Raw genomic sequence first — 27,969 nt, forward strand, 5'->3', positions numbered from 1 at the left:
TGTGAAACACTCAGCTACTGCGGTAATGGGTGCCATAAAAAAAGGAATAAGAAAATTTAAAATTCTGTATTTGCTGCAGATGTTGGGTGCCGTGCAGTAAGCCAGCACAGGACCCACACACCAAATGCTGGATATAAAGATATTGATTAGCCACCCGTTCAACGAGCACTACTCTTCGTGTACACTGAATGGGGAAGATGTCTATGCAAGAATTGTAGTAATGATGTAATTAAAGGTTGTATCAAAATGCATACATATAGGGGAGACTGAATTAAAGGCTGCAAAAGCAACCTTAATTCTGGCATGTCCCCACTTTTGAGCGCTTGACTTTTCAATCTCAGTGTTCTTTTGATGTAGTTTTTTTGTATGTTGTTATAGTCTATGTACATATGCACACATTTTTTCTGGTTTTGAATATTAATTCATATAATGGTTTAAGCTGCTTCCAAAAAAGTCTCTAAGAATTATTGTTATGCAGTAATACACCAGCATGCTACTCACAGCTCTGTTGGTGCAAATTAAAGTTTAACTTAAAGGAATAATATATTGACTCTTAAAAGTTCAGAATGATTTTGGCTTATTAGAAAAAACAATGTAGTTGTCTCTCTCTAAATGTCCATTGTAAAGAAAGCAATCCTTATTGCTTGGAGAATGTTATGTCCTATGACGGAGAAATTAATGTTTCATTTTTTCATTGGCCTGGACTCTTCTGACAACACCAACAACTGCCTCCATACAACCTTGAATATACTTTAGTTTCTCCTCTTCTACCTAGGTTTCATTAAAAAAAAAAAAAAAAAAATCTACCTACATCCAGCCCCATAGGTAGATTGCAAATCTACCCCAACTCAAGAGACAAAGGGTAAAGTCAAAGATCAAGGCCAGACCACTGTGATCATCTAATTTGACTTCCTAAATGACACAGGCCACAGGACTTGCCTGCATTAATTCCTGCTTCAAGTCCAATGGTTGTGGTTGAAGTAGAGTATATCTTTCAATAAAACATTCAATCTTGACTTAATTTTCAGTGATGGAAAATCCACCACAATTTGTGTTAAGTTGTTCCAATGTTTATACAATTGCACCTTCTTTCTAGTAGGAATTTGTGTAGCTTCAACTTCTAGCCATTGGATCTTGTTACACCTTTGTTTAATAAACTGAAGAACCCTTAATTATCAAATTTATGTTCCTCTTATAAAAAGAAAAGGAGCACTCCTTTTCTTTTTGCGAATACAGACTAACAAGGCTGTTACTCTGGTTCCTCTTGTAGGAACTTACAGATTGTGATCAAATCACTCCTTCACCTTATTGGTAAGCTAAATAGACTGAACTCCTTGAGTCTTTCACTGAAAGGCACATTGTCCAATCTTTTTGATCATTCTTGTGTCTCTTCTCTTCTTTTGTATGTGTCACAAGTCAATATCTAGATTGTTCAGCATCTAATTGCTCCATCACTGAAGGCTGCAAAGTGTTGCAATCCAAATCTAATGTTTTAATTTTGGAACTCTTCCACCACATTTAATTATCTGCATCTCTAAGCCAAATTTTGGCACTATGGCGGGCTTGGATTCTAAGTGCCTCTTCTCTGAACCCTCTCTAATTTTTCAACAGCATTCCTGAAGTGTGGACACCAGAACTGGACACACGAGTGCTTGCACCAGTGCCAAATACAGATGTAATATAATCTCCCTACTCCTATTCCCCTGTTTATACATGCAAGGTCACAATTGTCCTTTTAGCCTGGAATCTCATGTTCAACTGATTACCCACCATGACCCCAAAGTTTTCTTCAGAGTCACTCCCTCCCAGGATTGAGTGCCCCATCATGTAAGTATGACTTACATTATTTGTTCCTAGATGAATGACCCTACATTTGGCCATACTGAAACACATACGGTTTGCTTAAACCCAGTTTACTAAGGGATCCAGGTCATTCAGTATCAGTGACCTATCTTCTTCATTATGTACCACTCCCCAAATCTTTGGGTCATCTACAAACTATCAGTAAAAGTTTAGTATATTCTTTCAGATCACTCATAAAACTATTAAAAATAGTACAGGGCCAAGAACCAATCCCTATTGGACTCTATTAGAAACATACCTGCTCAGTGATAACCCCACATTTACAATTATATTGTGAGACCTATTAGTCAGTCAGGTTTTAATCAATTTAATATGTGCCATGTTGAATTGTATCGCTCTGGTTTCTTCATCAAAACATTTTGTGGTATCAAGTCAAACGCCTTACAGAAATCGAAGTATATTAAATCAACATTATTACCATTATCAACTAAACTTGTAATTTCATCAAAAACATGAATATAGTTTGAAAAAATCTGTTTTCCATAATCCCATGTTGATTGACTTTAGTTACCCTCTTTTAATCTTTGAACTGAGTCCCATATCAGCCAGTCTATTATTTTCCCCAGGATCAATGTCAAACTGGAAGTTCTATTATTATTTGGTGATCCCATTTATCTTTTTAAAAGAATGGTACTACATTAGATTTCTTCCTGTCCTCTGCCACCTTCCCAGTGTTCTAAGCCTTACTAAAAATCAACACTAATGGTTCAGAAAGTTGTTCAACCATCTCTTTGTAAACTGCTGGATGCAAGTTATCCAGACTTGCTGATTTAAAAGTGTCTAACTTTAGTAGCTACTGTTGGAGTTAAAAGTATTTCCTCATCATGATCATCATCTGATATGAATACATCATCTAACTTTTTCCCAAATACAGAACAGAAATGTTTATGGAATGCTTATGCCTTTTTTGCATTATTGACAGTTGTTCCGTTAATGGATATAATGCCATTGTTGAGGTGCCTTTTATTCCTGTTACACATAACCCTATTGTCCTTAACTTTGTTGGTCAGAGATTTCTCTGTTTTTGCATCTTCTAGATTACAGAAAGGGGGAAGACAAATCATGGCAGCCAATCCAGTTGTTTGCCAAGAAGAGACAGAACAATTGAAGGAGCATACAAAGGAATCCCGGATGTTTGATTCAAGGCTGAGAAAAAAGGTAGTGAATCAGGGAGCAGACTTAGTTTTAGTGTAGACATAGCCTAACTGATTACAAAATCATGATTAAGTGGCAAGATCACCTTAACTGGTTAAAAGAAAAACAGTTCCATTTGCATCCACACAGCAACTTTTCTACCATCACCACTGTGCTTTACATGGCAACACCTACCACCCCACTTATATGTGCTAATATCAGTGGACTCTGGGAAAATCTGGGCAACTATCTGTTCTATGCTATTGCAATTTTGCAAAGAAAGAAAGCCTCCCACCATTGTCAGTATTAGTTTAGTTTCACTGGTGTTAGCAACAAAATAAACCCTAAGTGTTTATAAACCAGCATTTGAAGTACCATGTTGATTAGAAGTACTATAAGCGCGGCTTAGAAGAAACAATGTTTAAAATGTTGGCTTCCACTATTACTAACACTAATGAAGCTCAAACAATGTTAAGTACATTCAGTGGAAACTTTTCAAAAAACTGTCTTAATATAGACATGGTTATAACACCTCAGGGAGGTGTAGAAGCCCAGAGGCCATGCACACAGCACCATGTGGGACAATGCACTCTGGGATATTTTAATAATCCTACACTACACTCCGACAAGGTATAGCAAATTTCAAGATAATCCATGTAAGCATATGGATTTTAGAATACTAAGAAGAGTCCATTTTTAAGCAGGAATAGTTTCCCAACCTTAGCTAGAGCAGAGCTGGTGCTCCACTATAATATTATATGAAATTAGAATGGGGAGAACAGGCACTACACATCAGCAGCATAGCAGGGTCAGAGTAGTGTGAAGTGGCCCATTCATCTCAATGAGATGTTTGCAGCTGAAAGAAAATATGCAGTGGAGATGAATGCAGCCTGAAATAATAGCTCTGAGATGCGTGAACAGCTCCATTCATGACAGTGGGTGTTCCTATCCCTCCCCTCCAGTGTTAGAGAGAGCTTCTGATATGTGTCAAGTATACCCATTCTCAACTCCTCATCCCAGTCATCTCACAGCAGTTGGTTCTTGGTGCATGCTCCGAGCATGCTTGTTGCAAGATGCCCATCCAGATCCTGGCTCACATAAAGAGCAGTAGGGAGAATGGCTCAGGCCCCCTTAGAGGGGAAAGGTACTCCAGATCCCATCTCATGTGATGGGAGGAGTAGGGAAAGGAGCTCACTCCCACGCAGAAAGGTAAATCCCCTCCAGAACCTACCTCACATGAGGGGTGTGTGTATGTGATTGGCTTCCATAGGTGAGTACAAGCCCTACGGTTGCCAATTTTGGTTGGATGTATTCCTGAAGATTTCATCACGACATAATCTTTAATTAAAGATTAATCTTTAATTCCTGGAGACTCCAGGCCAATCCTGGAGGCTTGGCAACCCTAACAAGCCCCCCAGATCATAGTGCACACACACGGGAATGGGGGAGCAGGGGCTCAGACACCACAGGGAGCAGGGACCACCCCAGAACCTGGCTTACATGAGGGGGGCTAGATACCCATGGACATGCAAAGCCTCCCATATCCCAGCTCTCATAATGGGGGAGGGGGGCGCAGGAAGAGGGACTCAGACTCCTCTAGAGGGGCAAGGGGGCTCCAGATCCCACCACATACACAGGAAGGGAGAATGTCTGGTGCCCCTGTCCCCTATTCTCCCCCAGACCTCCTACTCAGCCCCATGTCCCCTTCTCAGCGTCCCGCCTCCAATCCCCTCAATCCCTCTGACCTCCACTACCACCTATCCTTCTCCCCGAAGCCCCCACTCAATGCAGCTACAAATCCCTCTCACCTCTATTCCTTTCACATCCTAAAATACCCCTCCCCTACCAGCAAGCATTCACATCTTTATTTTATTTTTGATTACATCCCCCGCAAATAAAAATCCCTCAAAGAGATGGATTTTAGCAATATGCCTTCCAGACTTTCCCAGATTTCAGCCTGAAGTAGGATTTAAACAGTCACTGGCTGGGTGAGTTCAGGATCGAAGTCTTACTGCTTATCCTCCTGAGCTATAATCCAGCTGCTGTGATAGCTTTCCACCTACAAATCCTCTCAAACTTGCTCTCTGCAATTCTCAGTATGATTTGTTGGTGCTAGATCCTTAAAGGACTCAAGAGACTAACCGGAGAACCAAACTCTTTTGCTAGTAATGTTCTGAATTTTGTTACCCCACAGGGCTAGACGGTCCCCACGCACTCTTTGGGTGTAACCACTGTGTGAGGACCAGAGTCATGATTTGATCTCTAAGTATGTACGTACACAAGAGAAGTGTCAAAGAGAGGACAAGTACACCTCTACCCTGATATAATGCGGTTCTCGGTAGCCAAAAAATCTTAATGCGTTATAGGTGAAACTGCGTTATATCAAACTTGCTTTGGCCTCGAGCATTTCCGTTATTAATAGTGACTTCCCACCCCCTCAGAACCTCCGACCCATTCAACCCCCCCCTGCTCCCTATCCCCTGACTGCCCTACCCTTATCCCTGCCCCCTGATAGGCCCCCCGGGACTCCCACGCCCTATCCAATGCCCCCGTTCCCCATCCCCTGACCACCCCGCCCCCAGAACATCCGAACCATCCAACCCTCTCTGCTCCCTGACCGCCCCCGAGACCCTCTGCCCCTTATCCAAAGGCCCGGCACCCTTAACACACCACTTACACCAGCGTGTCAGAGCCAGACGTGCTGATCCGCTGGAGTGTGCAGCCCCGCCCCCCAGAGTGCTGCTTTACCATGTTATATCCGAATTCGTGTTATATCTGGTCGCGTTACATCGGGGTAGAGGTGTATTTAGAAATTTGGTCACCATTTTGAGTATATTCAGAAGAGGACTTCCCATCCAAAAAGCCAGAATCTTTAAATATTGACCTGATCCTGAACCAGAAATGGACAACATTGTATGTAAATTTTTTTGTAACTTTGCATTAATAAAAAGTTTCTAAAAATCTGTTTATTTCAATGGGCTGTATCTTGGGAACCCATTGACCAGAAGACCCCAAAATTGGATCACTACCCATATCCCATGCGGCACATCAAATTTCAAGACAAGCTGAGTAACCGGATAGATTTTTTTAGAGTACTAAAAAGAGTTGTCCTTTAAACACGAAGGGCTTCTCAACTGCTGGCACTAGACTATAACAAATAATAGAATGGCAGCTGTTACAGGATAGATGCAAATACACTTCTTCCTGCTTGCACTGTGCCAAAAGCATCACTGTTATATATATTCATTCCTTATAAACTTCTTAACTGGGAGTTTATAAATTCACTACAGTAAGAACTGCATGATGAATCAATTTTTTTATTAAATGGCTAAGACAACTTTTAAACCCCAAACTCTTCAGAAAAGATCACATCTTTCAGCACATATGACTTATTGCAACAGCCAATTCAAATCTCATAATATATCAGTAAAGCTTTTCCTATTCTTTGCAACTTATAACCAATAACTTATAACCATGGATTTATAACCAACTTCCCTTTACTAATACTGTCAGTCACGTGCACAATGAAGGAAGCACTTATCTCTGAGGCAGGGGTCGGCAACCTTTCAGAAGTGGTGGGCCGAGTCTTCATTTATTCACTTTAATTTAAGGTTTCGCGTGCCAATACTACATTTTAACATTTTTCAGAAGGTCTGTCTCTATAAGTCTATATATTATATAACTAAACTATTGTTGTACGTAAACAAGGTTTTCAAAATGTTTAAGAAGCTTAATTTAAAATTAAATTAAAATGCTGATCTTACACCGCCGGCCTGGGGTTTCGTTCACCTAGGCTGGCAGCGGGCTGAGCGGGGCCTGCGGCTGGGACCCTGGCTGGCAAGGGACCGGCAGCCAGAACCCGAGACCGGCAGTGGGCTGAGCAGGGCCGGCGGCCAGGACCCCAGACCAGCAGCGGGCTGAGCGGCTCAGCCCGCTGCCGGTCTGGGGTTCCGTCCGCCAGTTCCTGCCAGCCATGGTCCCGGCTGCCGGCCTCACACAGCCCGCTGCCGGTCTGGGATCCCGGCCCTGTCCACACAGAGTAGGTACCTACTTTCTCCCTGGCCCATTCTCTTCCTCTCTCTCCACTGAGATGAGGGTGGGAGTGCACTGAGAACAGGGCTGGGAGTGAAGGAGCAGGCTGGGGGTTGGGGTGCAGGGTCTGGCCAGGAGCTAGAATGAGGGAGGGGGTTTGGGGTTGGGGCAGGAGGTTTGGGTAGCATTTGGTGCGAGGGGTGCAGGTGGGAATGTGTGTGTGTGTGTGCGCGCACGCAGGAGCTCCCGTTTGGTGCTCAGGGTGGGGGTGGGGATATGGATATGGGGGTGCAAGAGTCAGGGCATGGGGCTGGGGTGTGTGGGGGGTGCAGGGGTGAGGGCAGAGGGCTGGGTGTGTGTGAGGGAGGTGCAGGGGTCATGGCAGAGGGCTGGGGGATGTGGGGGATGCAGGGGTCAGGGCAGAGGGCTGGGGGATGCAGGGGTCAGGGCAGAGGGCTGGGGGGGTGTGAGGGGCGTGCAGGGGTCAGGGCAGAGGGCTGGGGTCATGGGGGTGCTTCCAGCCCCCTGCCCTGAGCGGCTCATGGCAGGGGCCTGGAGGGGATATGCCCTGATTCCACCCCCTTCCCCAACGTCCCCAGAGCAGAGAGCGTGCTGCGGTTCCCCTTTTCCCTCTCCCCCTCCGTAGCAAGGGCCGTCAGCTTATCAGCCGCAGGGAGGGAGAGAAGGAAGGGTAAGAACCCTGCATGCTGAGGGAAGAGGCAGGGGGAGGGGGAAGCTTGCCTGCCCTGCAAGGAAAGAGCGGTGGGCAGAGAAGAGTGGGCCGGGCCAGGCAGGATTTTTAATTGCACACTGCTGTCCACGGCAGACAGCAACGTGCCATTAAAAATTGGCACGCATGCCATAGGTTGCCGACCCCTGCTCTATAGTATATCATACCCATTGAATGTGTTCAAGAAATGAGTACCAACACGGCTGCTACTCTGAAACCTAAGAATATCCAACTGGCACTCCATCAAGATCAAAGGTAAAATCTAATAGGAAATCTAACGATTTTATTGCAAATCTCTGGAAAGTAAACTTTAACCCCTAACAAAAGAGTAAAGATTAAATTTAATACATCCCGCAGTATGGGGCACATTTTCTTGGCTACAGGTGAACTGAACAGTTTTAATTACACAGTGTCGAAAATGTGATCAATTCCTGTTTGCGGTGTACGACTTGCCTTAGAAAACTCTAGCACTGAAAGGAGTTGATTGGTGATACAGCATCAAATGGATTGTATGTTGGGCATCACAAATGAAAAATTAAAACTAAATCTCAAAATGCCCTTAAACCTGCTGCTTTGACTTTTTAAAAAATTCCCACCTAGAAAGCCCTATTTCTAAAGGATACAAAAATCACTGTCAGAGTTTTTCACACAACACTTAGCAATGTAAGCAAAATAAGATTCAACAGACTGTGGTATGATTTTCTTCTAATTTTTTTTTTTTTTTTTAAAAAACAGTATTCCCAAGTACCACTCATCTTTGAGGGAAAATAGTGCTATATTAGGTTATACTGACAGTTGATGAAGAAAGATTATTTAGGGAAAAAAAGCACAGAAAGCAGTGTATGGAGAAGGGAATGAAGGTTTACACATTGGCCCTCTGAGTTTACTAAAAGGAGTATATAAATTGGAGAAACTTCTCTTGAACAATAAATAAATCCATCTCTTGAGTTTTAGGTTAACAAAATTGCTTGTGAGAACTATAAATGAAACAGCAGGAGGAGGGAAGGGGATTCTGAAACACCAAATTGGGTCTCTATGGGTTTATTTGAGAATGTGAAAAAGAAAACTGTGACTAATAAAAGATATGCTGACAAAAGTATTAACAAGGAAATAAGCAACAACAACAAAATTTTTCATGTGTCTATTCTCTAATGCTAGAAGACTAAGTACTAAGCAGGCTGAGCTAGAAGTTTTCATTATTGAACAAAATTATGATTTAGCTGGCTTTACGAAAATACGGGATATGACACAACTTGATCAATGTAGAAGGATACAATTTCTATTGTAAATACTGAGAAGGAAAAAAAAAAGAAGGCAGAGTAGCCTGGCATACCAAAAATACATACACAGAAATATGGAGGAATGAACAGCAAAAAAACCGTAAACGAAATGAATGAGATATACACAGTAGGACCTCAGAGTTACGAACACTAGAGTTAAAATCTGACTGGTCAACTACACACCTCATTTGGAACTGGAAGTATGCAATCAGGCAGCAGCAGAGACCAAAAAAAGTACAGTACAGTACTGTGTTAAGCATAAAAAGTGACAAGGTCAGAGACAGAAGGAGCTACATCATGGAGGGCCCTGAAGGTGAGAATGAGTTAGAATCATAGAATATCAGGGTTGGAAGGGACCTCAGGAGGTCATCTAGTCCAACCCCCTGCTCAAAGCAGGACAAATCCCCAACTACATCATTCCAGCCAGGATTTGTCAAGCCTGACCTTAAAAACCACTAAGGAAGGAGATTCCATCACCTCCCTAGGTAATCTATTCCCAGTGCTTCATCACCCTCCTAGTGAAAAAGCTTTTCCTAATATCCAACCTAAACCTCCCCCACTGCAGCTTGAGACCATTACTCCTTGTTCTGCCGTCTGTTACCACTGAGAACTGTCTAGATCCATCCTCTTTGGAACCCCCTTTCAGGAAGTTGAAAGCAGCTATCAAATCCCCCCTCATTCTTCTCTTCTGCAGAGTAAATAATCCCAGTTCCCTCAGCCTCTCCTCTCAGGTTGTCTGTATTTGATTCACACAGCAATATGCTGACAGTAACGGAATTTTAAGAGGGGTTGAATATGTTCATAGCACTGATCAAAATGGATTTACACAGTAAGTTTTGGACTTATCTGTTCGTGCATTCAGGGACACACAAATTACAAGTGTGATATTCCAGTACTTATATTGAATTGGTCATCCTTTCTGCTTGGAGTTTTTGAGTAATTTATCAAGTTTGTTTTAACCTGGCTCTTTAATTTTTTACAATTAATATATATTCCCCAAGGTTGCATTCTACGTAAATATATACTTTCCTTCACCCAGTCCTCTCCCATAATCTCACTGGATTAAGTTTTTTAAGAGGAAGTTTTTGTTAGGCGTATAGTAAGCCAAAATAAACTGACTGTTTAAAGCTGACTCAAATTACTTATCCCAGGAATGAGTGCTACCAGAGATAGCAGAAGGAGATGCAACCATACAAGTTATCTAAACTATGTTTTCTCAACAAGAGACAACCCAATAATTTAGTGTCAAAGCAAATTAAAATCTTGATTGGCAATATAAGTACTTTTACTTTTTCTGGAAAATCATTAAAAGAATATTTCAAGTCCAACTTATTTAATAAAATTTCTCTGAAATGGACATGTTGACCTAGGAAGCATAGTAGCAGGATAATTATCTTGTGACCATATTAAGGGAAGCCCAAAATCACCCAGTAAGGAAAAGTTTTTCACTAAAGGATGAGTATCAAACATGGAATTTGTCCCTCTGGCTCTATTTATGGCCAACTGCTGTTGATTATCATCACTAAAGATGGCTGCAGAAGGAAGGAGGGAGTGTCATGCTTTTCATGAGCTGTCATTTTATACACAACTATTCTACTCTCTTATCAGTGAATCTGCTGCTGAAATCACCTTTGCACAAGTCACACTTGTTTTTGAGAGATAAATATATAGATATAAAATATTCTATTCTAGATTATAAATCTTATTTTCTAGATTTTTAACAAATCGTGAACAAAATTAAGTATACTTTGCAACTATTTTATTAATTTCGGATCTAAAGAAAAAATCATGAACACTAACGATTTTCAAGTGAATAGCAAGCAGTACAAATTTTAATATTCATAACTCATGAAGAGTGTAGATGTAAAGCATCACAATGGAACTCCTACCAAAAATAATTAAATAAATAAAAATCATACAGTAACATGATGTTCAAATTAACAACAAAAAGTCATTGAGTTCTAATAAAGTGGAAAAATCCAACAGGTCTGAATACACGTTAATAGTTCTGCATGAGGACTAAGTGTCTACTGGGGTTTGCATGAAGATCAATAGGCAAATACGAAAAGTTGTACCCTGTCTTTCAAACTCAGTTTAGTTTAATACAGCGAGTAATACCTAATGTCTGAACTCCCTTTTTTCCAAACAAAGGATATTGGTTACTTTTTAATGTAAATTCTTTAATTTGTATATTCATTCTTTAAAACACTTCCACCTAGCAAAAATATGATTAAATATAAGACTGTCTCCACTCCATGTTTTGCGTGCGCACACACCAAATTATATTATCTACCATAAAGACCAGTTTAGTAAAGTAGTAAGACATTTATAAACATTTTTCCACAACTTTATTTTTAAAGTTGCATTTACCTTTTGGTGAATAAAAAGTCTTCAAATGTGTTGGCTAGTTCTGGCCACATACTGTCAAATTTTCCAGAAGAGGCATGCTGCCTTGCAACTGGCAGTCCAATAGAAAGAACTTTAAGAAGAGAAGATACTGCTAGTTTCCATGTGCTTTCAGAGGGGCAGGCGTACTTCAAGCTCAGAGGTATCCTCAGTGTCTGTGAAGGGAAAGTTCAAAGCTTTATACTTTCTTGAAGAAATGTAAGATCCAGATAAATCTATGGTAAAGAAAATCTCCGCAGGAGATCTCTAAAGATATGTTACACAAAAAATAGTACATTTCCCTCCATTTTCTGGTAGGACTTGGGATGTTCTCTTCTAAATATGATTATTAGATTACTGATTGTATGCCAGCTGGCTAAAGCACAGATCTGATTAACCAAATAAAGGTTAGAAGTGTTAAGAGTTAATCCATTAGCAATTACATTGGAAAATTACCTGCTAATTTTCTTTTTCCAGATAACATCTATCATCTCTGCTAATCCTGACAAATTGGTTCCCCTTCCCTCTGCAAATAAACTGGGGGTAGTTTTTCACTATGAGGGGGCTCTGGAGAGGTTAGCCCTGTCTACCTTGGAAGAACTGCTCTGGCAGCTTCCCAAGTTGTGATAACATCAATTTGAAGAAAAGGCCATAAGGAATTCAAACGTCTTGCAAAATGTAAAAAAAATGAACTATATAACATCATCCATGTGAAGCATCTGGTCATTATTAAAAATAAGAGGAGACAGCTTAAAAAGGCCAACAAACTGTTCAAGGTGGAACAGAGATGTTATCCTGAGAAACAAAATTAGCAGGGATAAGATTTTCCATTCTCTGTCATACTACCTTTGCTAATCCCAATGAGTGGGAATATAGCAAGTCATTACATAATTTAAGAAGGAACAGATAGAGAGGAGTTGGAAGACTGGAAGGTGAGAGCAGAGCTGCCAAGTAAACAGGAAGTTGTTTTAGAGACCATCAACTAAAGCACCACTCTGCCACAGAATGCAGATGTGGAATCCTGAAGTCAGCAGTGCCTTGCAAACAGAGAGAGAGAGAGAAAGACAGAGAGAGAGAGAGAACATTGTTGCTTTAAAGATTTCTTCTGAAGATGCTAAAGTTCTCTCTCTGCACAGAATGTGTTCACACATCAGGTAGAAGGGTTAAGAATATACTCCCAAAGGCTTTGTGTGTTTCAATGATACCACATTTAGGGTATGATTTTCAGAAGTGCTCAGGATTGTGCTATCTGCTCTAATTAAATTCCCACTGATTTCAGTGGAAGCAGTTATGCCACTGCTGACTGCTTTTGAAAATCCCACTACTCATCTAGTTGATTTGGGAGATTTTATTCCTAAATAACAAAAGGTAAAAACAAACAGCAGATGACTTCCTAATGGGCTTAGGTTTAAAATATATTTTGAGAGCCAAAGTACCCTGCTTGAGTAATAACTGTATCAAATGTACTGGAGAAAATTATGAGGCACTGAAAAATAATAGCTAGAATGGAAGGCCATACCAAACAAAATTACAAAATTCACAGGTGCAAATGCTGTGGCTAAGATTTTAAAAAATGGACGTCTAAACTTAGACTCCTAAATCCATATTTAGGATTTTCAGTTGTCAGGTACACTGTACTTTTGAAAGTCACGCACCACTATTTTCATATACATAAATATGGATTTAGAAGCCAGTCTTTAGGCATTCACATTATTAATTTTTTTAACCTTTGTCTACATCTATTGCATGCTTAGGCTATCACAGTCAAATTAATGAACAGGGTTATGTGATCTCAGCTGAATTACTGCCCTAATAGCTAGTCAATAGCTTTTAGCACCAAAAATTGCCTACTGCCTAACCCCTGCCTAAGACAGTCATAAGACTCAGATCTAGAATTCCAAGTAGAGTTTGAGAGTTATTGTAGGAAAAAGTTTAGTGTCAGAATAATTATATTAGTATTGCAGTAAACAGCTCAATACACACATTTAACAAGTACAGTAGTTACGAACACCAGAGTTATGAACTGACACACACCTTATTTGGAACCGAAAGCACGTCATCTGGCAGCAGCAGAGGCAAAAATAAAAAGCAAATACAGTACAGTACTGTGTTAAATGTAAACTACTAAAAGAATAAAGGGAAAGTTTAAAAAAAGATTTGACAGGGTAAGGAAACTGTTTGTGTTTGTTTCATCTAAATTAAGACAGTTAAAAGCAGCATTTTTCTTCTGCATAGTGAAGTTTCAAAGTCAATGGTCAGTTGTAAACTTTTGAAAAGAACTATAATGTTTTGTTGAGAATTACCAACATTTCAGAGTGATGGACAACCTCCATTCCCGAGGTGTTCGTAACTCTGAGGTTCTACTGTATAAATTTAAACAAATGATCTTACTTCAGTCCACTAAGGTTAAAGAATCCATAATGGGATGATTTGGAGAATCTGTCTATGAACAGTTTATGACAAGGGACAATGGAGGATTGCTGAACCTTGATGGTTGCCCAGTCATATGGGAGTAACTTCTGGTAAAGGGTTGGCTGAATCTAGGAGACCCAGTTTTCTTCCAACTCCCAGGGCTGGGGTTTGAAGGAATGGAATTTCAATTGAAGCAGAACAGAGAGATCAAGTTTTAAAACCACATAGCCTGAGAGACTTGGGGGTGGGGAAGAGGACTCAGAGAAAGTACTCACAGGAGGAACAAAGGAACAGATTTTTGGAGAAAGAGGAGACATCTTTGACAGGAGGACCTGCCAAGATAAAAAGAAGCTGGCTGGAGGACCAAAGACTCCATGATTTGGAAAAGAAGCCTGAACGTAGGAGCGGAGTCCAGAAGAGGAGACCTAGAACCTCAAAGAGAGACCTCCAGTTTGTGAGGAACATGCCAGAGTAGTTAGGAAAGTGAGGCAGGGAATGGTGTACAAATGTTTTATTTTTTTGACTAGATGTGTGTTTCTCATGCTGTCTAAAGCAAAGAGTGATTGGATGAATGAATCTGGACTCCATCTCAGGATGTCTGTATTTTTCCACAAAGTGGCTGGGAACTGGTTTTGGAACAAAGGGTTTCCACCATATGCTAAAGCTATATAAGGCAGGGAGCGACATCATCGGCTGTTCTTCACTAACTACACAAGAAGACTCCTAGAACCATGTGAGGAACAAGAACTGAACTGTGGGAAATGCAGGACCCAGGCTAAAGGGATTTCTGCCTGTGTATGAAAACCCAGGGATTCCAAGCTGCAAAGCAAGTGTAGCCTGTGCCTTAAGAATCTGAAGCTTCTATCATCAGCCTGGGTGAGAATTTGCTAATTCATATCCTATGTTTCTAGTATCTTAGGCTTAGTTTGCATTTTTGTTTATTTACTAGGTAATCTGCTTGGACCTGTGTGCTATCACTTAAATAAGAACATAAGAATGGCCATACTGGGTCGGACCAAAGGTTCATCTAACCCAGTATCCTGTCCTCTGACAATTGCCAATGCCAGGTGCTGCAGAGCAAATGAACAGGACAGGTAATCATCAAGTGATCCATTCCCTGTATCCCATTCCCAGCTTCTGGCAAACAGAGGTTAGGGGCACCATCCCAGCCCATCCTGGCGAATAGCCATTGATGGACCTATTCTCCACAAATGTATCTAGTTCTTTTTTTAAATCTATCTTTTGTAGTTAATAAACTTGTTTTTGCTTTATCTAAACCAGTGACTGAGCAAAATGCATGGGAAGTTGCAGCTCAAGGGGCAAAGGCTGTTGCATATTCCTCTCCACATGGGGGGGGAAGGAGGGGAAGGAGGGAAAACAAACGATGATACTCTATGAGCTTACTCTGTACCAGGGCCGGCTCTAGAATTTTTGCCGCCCCAAGCAAAAAAATGTTTGGCCGCCCCTGCTTTTTTTTTGTGCCCCCCCACCTGCCCCTGGCCCAGCCCCTTCAGAACCCCTTCTCTGGTCCCGCCTCCTCCCCTGGGCATACTGCATTTCCCACCCCCCCATTGCTTCCCGCGGCTCCCCCCTGCAACCCCCCACCCTAGCTCACCTCCACTCCACCTGCTCCCCTGAACATGCCACCACTCCACTTCTTCCCCCTCCCTCTCAGGCAAGGGAGAGGCAGCGCGTTCAGGGGAGCAGGCGGAGCGGAAGTGAGCGAGGGTGAGGAAGGAACGCAGGAAATAACGGGTGGGGGCGGGATAGAGGAACCACTCCCCGACCCAGCTCAACTCCGCTCCACCACCGCCGCCTCCCCCAAGCACGCTGCCACTCGGCTTCTCCTCCCTCCCTCCCTCCCAGGCTTGCCGCGCGCAAGCAGCATGCTCAGGGGAGCAGGAGGAGGAGAGCTGGGGCACCTTTCTAGGGGTGGCATGGCCGGCGCCGGAATGCCGCCTCTAGGAAGGTGCCGTCCCAAGCACCTGCTTGTTTTGCTGGTGCCTAGAGCCAGCCCTGCGCTGTACAGTTCCCTGTGCAACACAAGATGGTATAATCCTGGGTTTATACTCCCATGGTCAGGGGAGAGGGGATCCTAGGCTGGAAGGTTTGTGGTTATTATGGCTGTAGCCTCCCTATTGTTGGTTCATGCAGAGACTGGTCAGAGAGCCTACATGTAACTGCAACTGGGTGTGTTCCTACCTGTGTGAATGCTGGTGGAAGTACAGGACCAGGAATGGCTCTGCAGTTTGTCACAGCAGCATAGAGTGAGAGGGAGCCTAGGCTGTTGGGTCAGAGGGCTCAGTGGTACCCCAGTTCCATGTGGCACCTTGGGGGAAACCAGTCACAGTACTATCTACACTGTTCCCTAATGGCTCCAAATAAAAGTCACTACTTTAGTTCATAAACAGAATGCAAACTTTTTACCTTAATAATGTTCTGAAGAACTTTCTCATTAACTACAGCTTTGTGGCAAGCAGTCTTTTGGTATAAATCCACCACAACTTCCAAAGATCTCTCAGCAAATGGTACATAATTCAATGCTACCCATTCTGCCTAGAAAAATAAAATTAGTACACTACTGAAGAAAACATGGAAAAACACTAGTTATGCAATAGAAAACTTGCATTTTACATGTTTTTATACATGCAAGATTCTCAAGAATATATTTCATAATGTAACAGTTTTGATCCAAGCAAAAAACAGTTTATGAAGAAAAGAACATAACATTCTGAGTAAGAGCATGTGAAGTAGATTTGGGTAAGGTAAATTTTAGTAGGTCAAATGTTGTATTTTATGCAAAACTACTACATTAGGACAATCTTAAGGAAATTTAACTCACCGGTGCAAATAGTTGTATCTAGTGGGATTCCATTGTGTAGCAGGACAAACAGAATAAGAAAAATTAATACATATATAACAATTACCTCAAATTAAATTAAATTATATTTTCATGCTTACTGAAAGCCATCAGTATGTGCATGGATTTAAAGAAAGTTTATTGTGTTCTATTTCTCCACAGCGTACAAAATTCAAAAATTGCCCACTATGGTGGAAGAATTTTTCAAAACAGATTACTTTAAGTCCAATTAAATTTTTAATATAAAATAAAGCAAGATAGTTCCGTTGGATTCCCTGGGAAGATTCAGATTTATTGTGTCTGATGTTCATTAAAGGATTTTCCTTTAGGGAGGAAAGGAAAGTTTCAATAGGAAAGAAAATGTATAGAGAGGATGAAAATGCCTGCAAAAACTAAATAATAATGAATTAATTGATAGCACAAGATGTACAGAAAGTTTTTGCAGATGGGGGAAAATGGATGTGTCTTGGTAATCCACATCCATCTGAAGCTGAACGGACTGTTCACAAGACATCATATTAAAAACGGAACAGATATGATGCCTACGAAATTACCTGATTATATTTTGCATTTGCAATGTGTTTCATTTCCAGCTGTCCATATTGTGGCGGTTTACAGGAAAATTCTACAAATGCCAAAAGCTGATCAAAGATTGCTGGATACATTATCTGCATGTTTTCTGAACCTACACATATGGCCTATAAAAAACAAAAGCCAAACATTATAATACAATATTTACCCCATGAAATTTCAGCATTCAAGAACTACACCAATATTAAGAGCTTTTAAAGAGGAACTACCACTCTCAGAAAAACTAGAATATACTTTACAAAAATATAAATGCAAATTTATCAGCAGCAATCTCTTGGCCATATTTGTTATGTTTATTTTTTGTTTGCTCTTGCTATGTTATCATAATGCTAATTTTTTGAAACAATACAGTAAATTCTGTGACAACAGATTGGTGGCATAAATGCAAGATGACTGCTGTAGGATCAAGCAGAAACTGGCCTCAGCCAGCATGATGCTCTGTATTAAGCCAGAGTGTCTTGTCTGTTGATCTGTGCCACAGTGTTTTGAAGTCCTACTCTGAGGAACATTTAACATTGCAAGAAGTCATTATCACAAGGCTTTAATTGGTAGTTCAAAAATGATATATTGTATGAAGGAATGCACATCAAATGAGGACTATACGAAAGATTTCAACAGAACTGACAACCATAATACAGGGTTTTCTAGTTAAGATATACTTAGAAGATGTCAATGGAACAGAACAGGATGACTACTTCCTGCTGCTATATAAATTCTGAGGCAAAGCCAAGACATTTATTTTCAAAGCAGAAGCCAATGATCCCATAAAGTTACTCCACTAATTTTCTTTAACATCAAATGTCTTGCCCCTTCCTCGTTGGGGTTTTCCAAACCCCTCTCCATGTTAGAAGACTCCCTCCATTTATTCCTTCTATGGTAAGGAATTGATTAGGTGAGATATGCCCAGATGATCCCAGTAAGCGAACCATGACCCATACTGCAGATGAAGGTGAACAACCTCCAAAGTCCCTGCCAAGCTAACCAGGGGAAAATTCTTTCCCAACCCCAAATCTGGTGATTAGTATGCCCACAAACATGTGAGCAAGACACACCAGCCGGATATCGAGAAAGAGAATGCCCTGTACCGTCTCAGAACATTGGTCCTCCCCATCCGTTGTCCCACCTCCAGCTGTGACCAATCTCTGATGCATCAGAGAAAGGCAAAACAAACGAACAGAATACATCTGGTCAATTGTGCATCAGGAAAAAAACAATTCTCTTACCCCTGCAGGAGACTGACTGAAGCTCGGAAGTATAAGATTTGATTATACTCATTATCTTAATGCCAACCTGCAAGTGTTATGAACATAAGGAGGGCAACACAGGCCATCCTGTTCTCCCCATGACCCATGAAGGAAGGGTATCCCCGTAGGGAAGTCATATATTCCAAAACCACACAGGTCACAGAACTTCTCCCAAAAACTGTATGAAAGCATACCTTTTAAAAATACATTTAATCTTGTTTTAAAGACTCCAGGCAATGGTGAATCCATCACCTACTCTGATAAGATAATCAAATGTTTAATAACCCTCATAGTTAGGAAATTGTGTCTTATTTTAAGGTTGAGTTCATCTAACTTCAATTTCTAGCCATAGGATCTTGTTATGCCTGACTGAAAAGCCCCCCATTTTCCATTTACAAGTCCTTATACCCAGTGATCAAGTCACCTTTCACTCTTCTCTTCAATAAGCTGAATAGGTTGAGCTCCTTAAGCCTCACATCTTAAAGCTTGTTTCCCAGTCCTTGGATAATTTTTGTGGCCCTCCTTTGAACTCTCTCCAGCATTTCCACATCCTTCTTGAAGTGTGGACATCAGAACTAGACAAAGTATTCTAGTAGTGTTTTTAATCAATATTAGGTATAGAGCCACGCTCACTTCCCTATTTCTATTTGATATTCCCCTTTTTATACATCCAAGGATCACATTTGTGTTTTTTTCCAGTCATTCCTGTGTTTTCATGAATTGCTTTTGAGTGGTGTGACTCGTGTGAGAACATATATGATGCAGTGTCCCCAGCTTCTACTACTTTCTAACAATAAATAATAATCAAATAATCAGACATCCAGCATGGAAAATTTTAGGCCAAATAGTTAAAGTTTTACAAACTTATAAGTAACCGAAAACAGTGTTTACTGTTATTTGGGTTTGTGTGTGTGTGTGTGTGTGTGTGTGTATGAGGATTGGCGGGAGTGTTGTGCAAAGGAATTTCATCCAAAATGGTATGGCTGTTTCTGAGAACCAGGGTAGGGAAAAATATATTGTTTTGCCCATGTTAAAAAATTCTCCTGACCGTTTGTTTGAAATGGTCTAGCGCCCCATGTTCTAGAGCAGGGTCTTGAAATCTGACCAGGGTGTGGGAGGAACTTTGTGTCCACAATGTGACTTTTGCCATCCCTGTGAAAATCTGCCCCATTTTAGCCAAGCTGTAAGCCTCTGAAAAACTGGAATTTGCACATGCTCAGTAGAGACTTAGATTTTAGCAGCTAAATTCCTTTAAAGATTCTGTTCAGAATGAACATGCTCCAGCCTGGAGCTCAGCAGGACTTTACCTGTAGTTGCAGCTCTGGGATGCTCCTGGCCATGCCTAATCCAGGTCCAGATAGCTAAACTGAGAATAGGAAGCCTGTTTCTCCTCTGCTCTGAATGACCCCTGCTGTGCCCTGACTGCTGGAGAACACTGCCTTATCTGATGCAAAAGGGACAAGAGCTGTATCTGTAAGGAGGGATGTGAGAATAGATTGGGACTAGGAATTTGAGGGGTGGCAGAAACTGGGACAGGCAGGGAGAGGAGAGGGAAACTGGGACTGGGAATTGCGGAGAAGAGACTGGGACTGGCTGGGCAGCAGACTGGGACTTGAAGTCAGGGAGAGAAACAGGGAGGGTGACTGCAAGACAGCATAAGTGAGAAATACAGATTGAATGAGGGATCAGGATGCAGGCAAGATCCTGGGACTGGTTGGGGAAACAGACTGAGGGGTGTGGGGGAGAGAGACTGATGAGACTAGGATTTGCTGGGCAAGAGTCTGGAACTGGAGTGAGAAGTCTGAGGACTGGAGACTGAATGGATAGGTGAAGAGAGACGGGTTTAGATGAGGAACCAGGGTTGAGGAAGAGACAGGACTTGGACAGGGACAAGCTGGAGGGGATGGAGCAGAAAAATTCCAGTCTGGGGGAGATGTGTCTATGCCCACTAGAGAACACTCCCCTCCAGAACTTGGAATGGAACCCAAGATCCCTGAGTGTACTCATTCCTCTACTGTCAGCAAATGTCTGTGAAACCCTCTGCCAAAGTCTCCCTTCCCCCTTCAGTCCACATAGAGGATGATAACCAAACTATTGCTATTAGCTATTCCCTTAGATCAAAGTAGTGGAGGACTGTTTGGTGGGTCTAAAGGGTCCAACTCTGCTGACGAAACACGTGCGTGTCTATATACCACCATGTTTTTTCAGTTTGCTTTTTTAAAACCTAGAAAATGTAATGTAGCTTTGTGTGTGTAAAGAACATTATTAAGGTTGACAGTGAAGTACTCAGAAGTTAGGCCTTAATTCTGGCTTTTCCTAACATTTGAGTGCTTCACTCTGTAACCTTAGTAATATGAGAGAGAAAATATGAACGAATATGTGGACAGTTACTTTTGCAAAGGAATATTTTTGCAGTTCTAAAAAGAAAAAAGGTGCATTGCTAGGATGAAAAAAGAAAAGGAGTACTTGTGGCACCTTAGAGACTAACCAATTTATTTGAGCATAACCTTTCGTGAGCTACAGCTCACTTCATCGGATGCATACTGTGGAAAGACATTATATACACAGAGACCATGAAACAATACCTCCTCCCACCCCACTCTCCTGCTGGTAATAGCTTATCTAAAGTGATCACTCTCCTTACAATGTGTGTGATAATCAAGGTGGGCCATTTCTAGCACAAATCCAGGTTCTCTCACCCCCCCCACCTTTTTTTTTTTTTTTTTCAAAAACCACACACACAAACTCACTCTCCTGCTGGTAATAGCTTATCCAAAGTGACACTCTCCTTATAATGTGTATGAAAATCAAGGTGGGCCATTTCCAGCACAAATCCAGGTTTTCTCACCCCCCACCCAAACTCACTCTCCTGCTGTGAGTTTGTGTGTGTGGTTTTTGAAGAAAAAAAAAAAAATGGGGGGGGGGGGGGGTTAGAAAATCTGGATTTGTGCTGGAAATGGCCCACCTTGATTATCATACACATTGTAAAGAGAGTGGTCACTTTGGATGGGCTATTACCAGCAGGAGAAGGAGTTTGTGTGTGTGTGGGGCGGGGGGGGGGAGCGGAGGGTGAGAAAACCTGGATTTGTGCTGGAAATGGCCCAACTTCACTCTCCTTACAATGTGTATGATAATCATCACTTTAGATAAGCTAAAAGAAAAGGAGGACTTGTGGCACCTTAGAGACTAACCAATTTATTAGAGCATAAGCTTTCGTGAGCTACAGCTCACTTCCTCAGATGCATCCGTGCATCCGATGAAGTGAGCTGTAGCTCACGAAAGCTTATGCTCAAATAAATTGGTTAGTCTCTAAGGTGCCACAAGTACTCCTTTTCTTTTTGTGAATACAGACTAACACGGCTGTTACTCTGAAACCTGCTAGGATGAAGTACAGCAGTTTGCTGTTTTCCTCCACCCAGAATATTTCTTTTAAAATGCAGGAAAGTTCCTGGAGGGTTATTTCATTTCTGCCAATGCCTTCTACTTTTTAAACATAGCTCTCATTTTGCAGCACATTAAGAACAAATGCTGACAGGTGGTTTCAATGTAAAAGGTATGAGCAACGAGATCTAATCTGATAAATTTTAAAAGAAATCAAGGCTACTGGATATAACTAATTTAATCAATAGATTGTTTCCTTCACAAAATAGTTGTGAGATCTGAACATACAGATCACCCTTATCTGCCGCCTTGTGTTTTAGCTCTATTACAGAAATTCACTTAAATGAATGGTGCTCTTCAGGGACTAGGTCTCTGATAAGAATTTCTGCAGCAAAGCGCTACTATTTTTATGACAGAGCAGATTTTTGAAGAGGGAGGAGAAGAGGAAGAGAAAGCTGATGCTTTTTTCCCCTCCACTTTACACAACTGCAAGTCCTTAAATTAGGATCACCATCCTTCCAGACTTTGCTGGAGTGAACAATGTAAAAAAAGCTGCCCCCACAGAGGCTGAGTGTATTGCCTCCACTCCATTTTCAGACCATTAACAACAGTGCTAAAACTTAACAGTCAAGCAAGCAAATTCTTGAAAATACAGCACTGAATATTAAGTATTTTTGTAATGATTCAGAAGAGACTGTATTAAAGATTACACCATGTCAATATACAGCTGCTGAATGGCAAGAAGCCTAGAGTAGGGACAGGAGACAAGGTGAGCTTCTGGTTCTGATTGTTCTTCAAAAGGAGCAAAATTATCTTTTACATAAGAATAGTACATTACAAACCCAGAAGTAACTAGGCAACTAAGGTTAATTTAACTCAACACAGTGCAGGTGGCAAAGCAAAAGAACCAATACATAGTATGGTTTACCTTTCAAAGGACATCTAAAGCTGTATTATTACCTTTTGTAAGACATCTAAAGCTGTAAGCACTGCTTCCTGCAAACTTGTCAAAACTGCTTCAGTATAAGATGGCAGGATGAAAGGGGAGGCATCAGAACTGATTGGAACTGAAACAGCACCATGTAAAATGACACCGAGCTTTTGGAGATCATCCATGCTGAAACCAGTTCTGATGTGTTGGTAGAGAGCTGGGAATATCTGAATTAAAGCTGTGAGAAAAGGTTGGCTGGGTATGAAAGTCAATTTCTCACAAGTAATTGGAGGCTTTGTACTTTCTGAGCCAATCCTATACCAGGTGTTCCAGGCAGCCCACCAAAGATTTAAATCTTCAATCTCATCTATTACAGGTGGCTCGGATTCATTGTATCTTCCAATTCTTTCTCCTATAGAGTCAGTTCTCAGGAATGATCTGCCCAGACCAGTAGCAGTCATTGCCCCTAAGAGGGCAGGCACATTAATAGCAGGTGGTGTATCAGGTTTCTCTGAGTCTCGGACAGGAGAGACAATTTGTAAAATTTCCTGAAAACTTTTCAGAGCAGCCAAGGAAACTTCACTGTTTTTGCTGAGTGCTGCAGACTGGATGTGATCAAGAAGAACATCCCAGGCTTTGGAAAAATCTCCTATTTAAAAAAAAAGCTGAATCAGTTTAAGACTTTTTTTTTGCCCCTTCATTTCATAGGAGTTGGAGGGGGAAGGTACCTGCTTTCAAAGAAAGAATCAGTTTGTGAACAAAAATGATGCACACACATTATAGAGAATTATATCATTGTATATACCAGTGACACTTCGACCTCCGTGGTTCTGGAGCCAAATTAGCAATCAATATTACCCAAAAGGGCCACAGTAATGTGAATTTATTGTTTCATTTGCTATAGTACTACCTATTTATATCTATATCATTCTCACAGCAAATAATTTATCAGCTTGCACTAAGATATTAACTCAATTGGTTAAGAACATAGTAAAAGCATCTTTATTGGTTATATGTACAGTTGAGATATGTACATATTATTGCAGCAGGCAATCCACACCCCATGCTGCAGAGGAAAGCTGAATAAACTTCAAGGTCCTTACCAGTCTGACCTGGAGGAAAATTCCATCCCAACTCAAAAACTTGTGATCAGTTTGGCCCCGAGAATGTGAGGAAGATATACCAGCCAGGCATCTATGAAATAGGATTCTTTGTACTACCTCAGAGTACTGGTCCACTCCACTCAGTGTCCTGTCTCCAGCTCTGGCCAATCTCTGATGCTTCAGAGAAAGCCAGAACACCCCTCGCCCCCACTCACACACACACACAATGCATCTGGCCAACTGTGCATCGGGGGGGGAAAAATTCCTTTCTGACCCCTGCAGACAACAAGCTGAAGCCCAGATGCCTGTTAATTTCACCAGGAGTTAGATATATATAAAGGTCGCAGGGTCAGATCCCTAGCCATTTAATATGCTCTCATGGTTCTCTTGATGATACAAAATTCCATGACAATTATACATTCACGAAGTCATGGGTATATTGTATAGTAGCCAGATATTGAGGGAGTTATTTAAGAGAGATAGGCACTACTCTCTAAGTTAATTATATCAATTAGAAGTACAGTCACTAAATTGGAAATACCTAAAATGGTGTATTGGATTAACAAAACTTTGAATATATTAGTTACACAAAACTTAATTTAGTAAATGAAATAGGAACTATGGGAAGATTGGGGAATGGGGGGTTGCTAATGAATATACTGAGAGAATTATTCTGCTGTTAAACATGGCATGTAGTCTTCCATTTCCAGTTTTCTGTGGTAACTCACTTGTTTCAATTCTTTATGCAGCAGGGAAATGAGGCCAGGGTGCTCTAGACCAATTCTCCTATGGCACAGAGCTACTAGAATGCAAGAAAGCAGAAGCCAGACTTCACAGAGACAGAGTACAAGAATAGTGGCCACAGAGTGGAGGCCTGTAGACACCAGAAAGGAATTTTCAAAAGATTCAAAGTTGGGTGCCTAGCTTCCTTTGGCTCATTTGAAAATGCCAGTCTATATCAACTAGGTAAGAATTTATGTGGCAGCAAGGTACCTCACCTAAAACTAGTGTGAAAACACATGAAAGAAACCTAACAAGATCAAATTAAAATAAGAATTTTAATACAAGATGAGTAAAGGGAGGAGTAAGTACATATCCAAGAGGTTATGAAGCGTCTTCAAAGGAAAGCTAAATGTAGAGGCCTTTTCCTGTAAAGTTTAAATAAGTGGCTACTACAGAACATGGCCATAACTCCACTTCCCTGTATTGGGTCATTGTTACTACGACCTTTCCCAAAAATTCTTGGCATGAAAAAGCCGAAGTATTTATTATGGAAGTTCTATTCACAGTTCCACAGTTAAGGTTGAATTTGCATTAAAGAAGGGTTGCAATCACTTTGTAATGAAGAAACTGTGTACCCTCCTCAAAATTGCAGCATTCAATTTTTTAGTACAAAATGAATTTGCTGGGAATTTACAAGTAAATTAGTTAATCTGCTTGAATTAATTAAAAAATTGATCTTTGAAGAAATTTAGCATCCTCTTCAAAACGTATCATAGCTTCATAGCTAAATGAAGAAACTCTGTCATGAACAATAATGACACAATAACTCTTAATCCTACACATTTCTTTTAAAAAACTACACATTTCATCAGATCTATTCAGCAGGAAGGATCAGAAGTAAAAACACATGAGGCGATGTGCAATGAAATTCGGGGGAAAAGCATAGGAGAAAAGTGGGATGGTGTGCATAATGGAAAGTAAGGGGCAGGAGAGTGGGTTAAACACACATTTAAGGTATCTAAACAACTTCAATTCCAACCTGTAGTGACACCATTCAGTAACCCAATAAGACAATTCTGGTAGCGCATAATACTATTTGTAGTCCCAGACTAGAGTAAACTGACTTTTAAGGACACATTAAGATTTTCTATTTTTGTCACTACAGGAGGAAGTGAAGTTTGTTTGGGTTCCTTAACTGTGCCTTTCCACTGCTTAACATGTATGCATTTCTGTTAAATTTAACCTTCACTCTGAATTTTCAGTGTTTGTAATGTTTGAGGTTGTTTTAATTACAACATTCCTGCAATGTTTTTACTCATATATCACTAGTATGTATGCAACCTTAAATCTGGTTTTAGGTAGTTTAAATCCACGACTAGAAAAGAATCATGAAAACGTCACACCTCATAGTACCCCTATTTCATCACATGTATTCAAATGACTATTTCTACTATATCAGAATCTGCAGGATAATCACATGTAGTCAAAGCCTGTACATTCAATTAAAATTAATTAAAAGGAAACATAAGCAGATCAAATATTCATTTGCTTTTCTTTCACCTTTTCTCATAATCTGTCATGGCAATGTGACCAAGTAGACAGCAAAAATTCATCAACACAGCTTGAAATTACCTTTTACCAACTATATACTTCCTTAAATCTATCATTTTTCCATTTTGAATGTATTTAAGAAATGCCATTTCACACTTTAGAGTACTTAGAAAATGACGTTCAAGGTACTTTTGCAATTTGTTAACCTAGAACCCCGGTATGCATACAAGCCTAACTCAACTGAAACATTTTGTCTATGTTAGATTCTAAGCTCATTTATGTTATACATGTTTGTACAGTTTAAGCAGTGTCAGCACTTGCTAATTAATCCTACTTTATATAGCTAATAACTTTGCAAATTCCCAAATGGTGAGTTGTTATAAAAAGGGAGAGGAGAATAAGTAAGAGAGAGCTACAAGGAGGGTGAAAAGAAATGAAGTACTTGTGGCACCTTAGAGACTAACACATTTATTAGAGCGTAAGCTTTCGTGAGCTACAGCTACAGCTCACGAAAGCTTATGCTCTAATAAATGTGTTAGTCTCTAAGGTGCCACAAGTACTCCTTTTCTTTTTACGGATACAGACTAACACGGCTGCTACTCTGAAAGGAGGGTAAAGAAGCAGAGTGAAAAGAAAGAGGGTGAGAAAAGCAGAAGAGAAGAGATGGGAGTGTAAAAAAAAGGGAGAATAGCAAATAACGTAAGAGAAGAGACAAAAAGAATGATGAGGGGAGAGAAAAGGAAAGATTTAGAAGGAAAAAGAACCGATGGATTTACCAGTATTAATTTCAGCTAGTGAATCAAATAAATAATTTGAACTAAAAATAACACGTCCTTAGAGGGAAAGTGGATGGGTAAAGAGGAAGAAGAATCACTTGAAAGAGAGTGTAATCTTCAATTTCTTCCACTTCAAAATAAGTCAAATTTTCCCCCCTAATAAATTTCCCTTGTTCCTTTTTTAAAATTATGTACATCATTGACTGTGCTAGTGGATCCCCAAGACCCCCAATTTTTCCCCTCCATTAATTAGTTCACTCAGATGCTCACATGAAGGATTTAGGAAACGTTACAAGAATACAGCTTAGAAGTCAACAGCGGAAAATAGGACAGAAGAAAGCTATATATAAATGTTAAAATATCACGGCCTGTTAATAGTTTGAGACAACAGAACATGTTTCTGGTGTTAGAAATTCTCTCTCAGCAAACTGAGGGGAATGAAGGACATAAATTTACACCGTGTAGAGGTTAAGCACAGGAGTTTATTACGTACAGCGCTGACTGTTACCTTGCTTATTAGGCTCAGAGACACTGTTAATTAATTGATTACAATGGAATATATGGATTTTTTATGGGCAGGGGAAAGTGGCAGGGTAGGCAGTCCTATATCCCCGGATAGGTTTAGCTGCAAGACATGATAGCACAGTAGCCAATGGTTAAAAGGTTACATAATGTCTCTGCTCATGGTCTCAAGTTAACAAATTAACATTTAGCATTTAATTATTACTTTAATAAATGGTATTAGTATAAAATATATATTGAATTTTGATTTAGGGTGCATAGGAATGAAGTAGCTCCTTTGATTGTCTAACCGATACATATCTAGGGGTAAAAGCAAAGAAACAGTGAAAGTATATGGCAATAAAGATTGTCTTTTAAGTTGCTTATTTGTGTTTTAAGGCAGGCATTGGTCCCTGGGAAAGGGAGGTGGGAGGAGGCCATATCTTATACTGACATGCTTGAACCTTTTATA

The 27,969-nt window shown here is 40.6% G+C and overlaps 1 protein-coding gene across 11 annotated transcripts in view; it reads right to left on the reverse strand.

Annotated features, from left to right (window-relative positions):
* Positions 1-27,969, reverse strand: part of MON2 (MON2 homolog, regulator of endosome-to-Golgi trafficking) — a 157,514-nt gene that overhangs the window by 23,770 nt on the left and 105,775 nt on the right. For 7 of the 11 annotated variants that reach the window (XM_073327927.1, XM_073327923.1, XM_073327918.1 and 4 more), the window contains 5 exons: positions 22,873-23,492; positions 17,251-17,394; positions 16,679-16,696; positions 16,264-16,392; positions 11,410-11,600 (listed from right to left, as the gene is read on the reverse strand). In XM_073327927.1, the coding sequence (XP_073184028.1) occupies positions 11,410-11,600; positions 16,264-16,392; positions 16,679-16,696; positions 17,251-17,394; positions 22,873-23,492 (1,102 nt within the window). Of the gene's footprint in view, positions 1-11,409; positions 11,601-16,263; positions 16,393-16,678; positions 16,697-17,250; positions 17,395-22,872; positions 23,493-27,969 lie in introns of those variants that run through there. The other 4 variants (XM_073327917.1, XM_073327925.1, XM_073327921.1 and 1 more) reach the window with 4 other exon arrangements.

The sequence above is a fragment of the Lepidochelys kempii genome, chromosome 1 (genome assembly GCF_965140265.1).
Source record: "Lepidochelys kempii isolate rLepKem1 chromosome 1, rLepKem1.hap2, whole genome shotgun sequence".
In the NCBI taxonomy this organism is placed as follows: Eukaryota; Metazoa; Chordata; order Testudines; family Cheloniidae; genus Lepidochelys; species Lepidochelys kempii.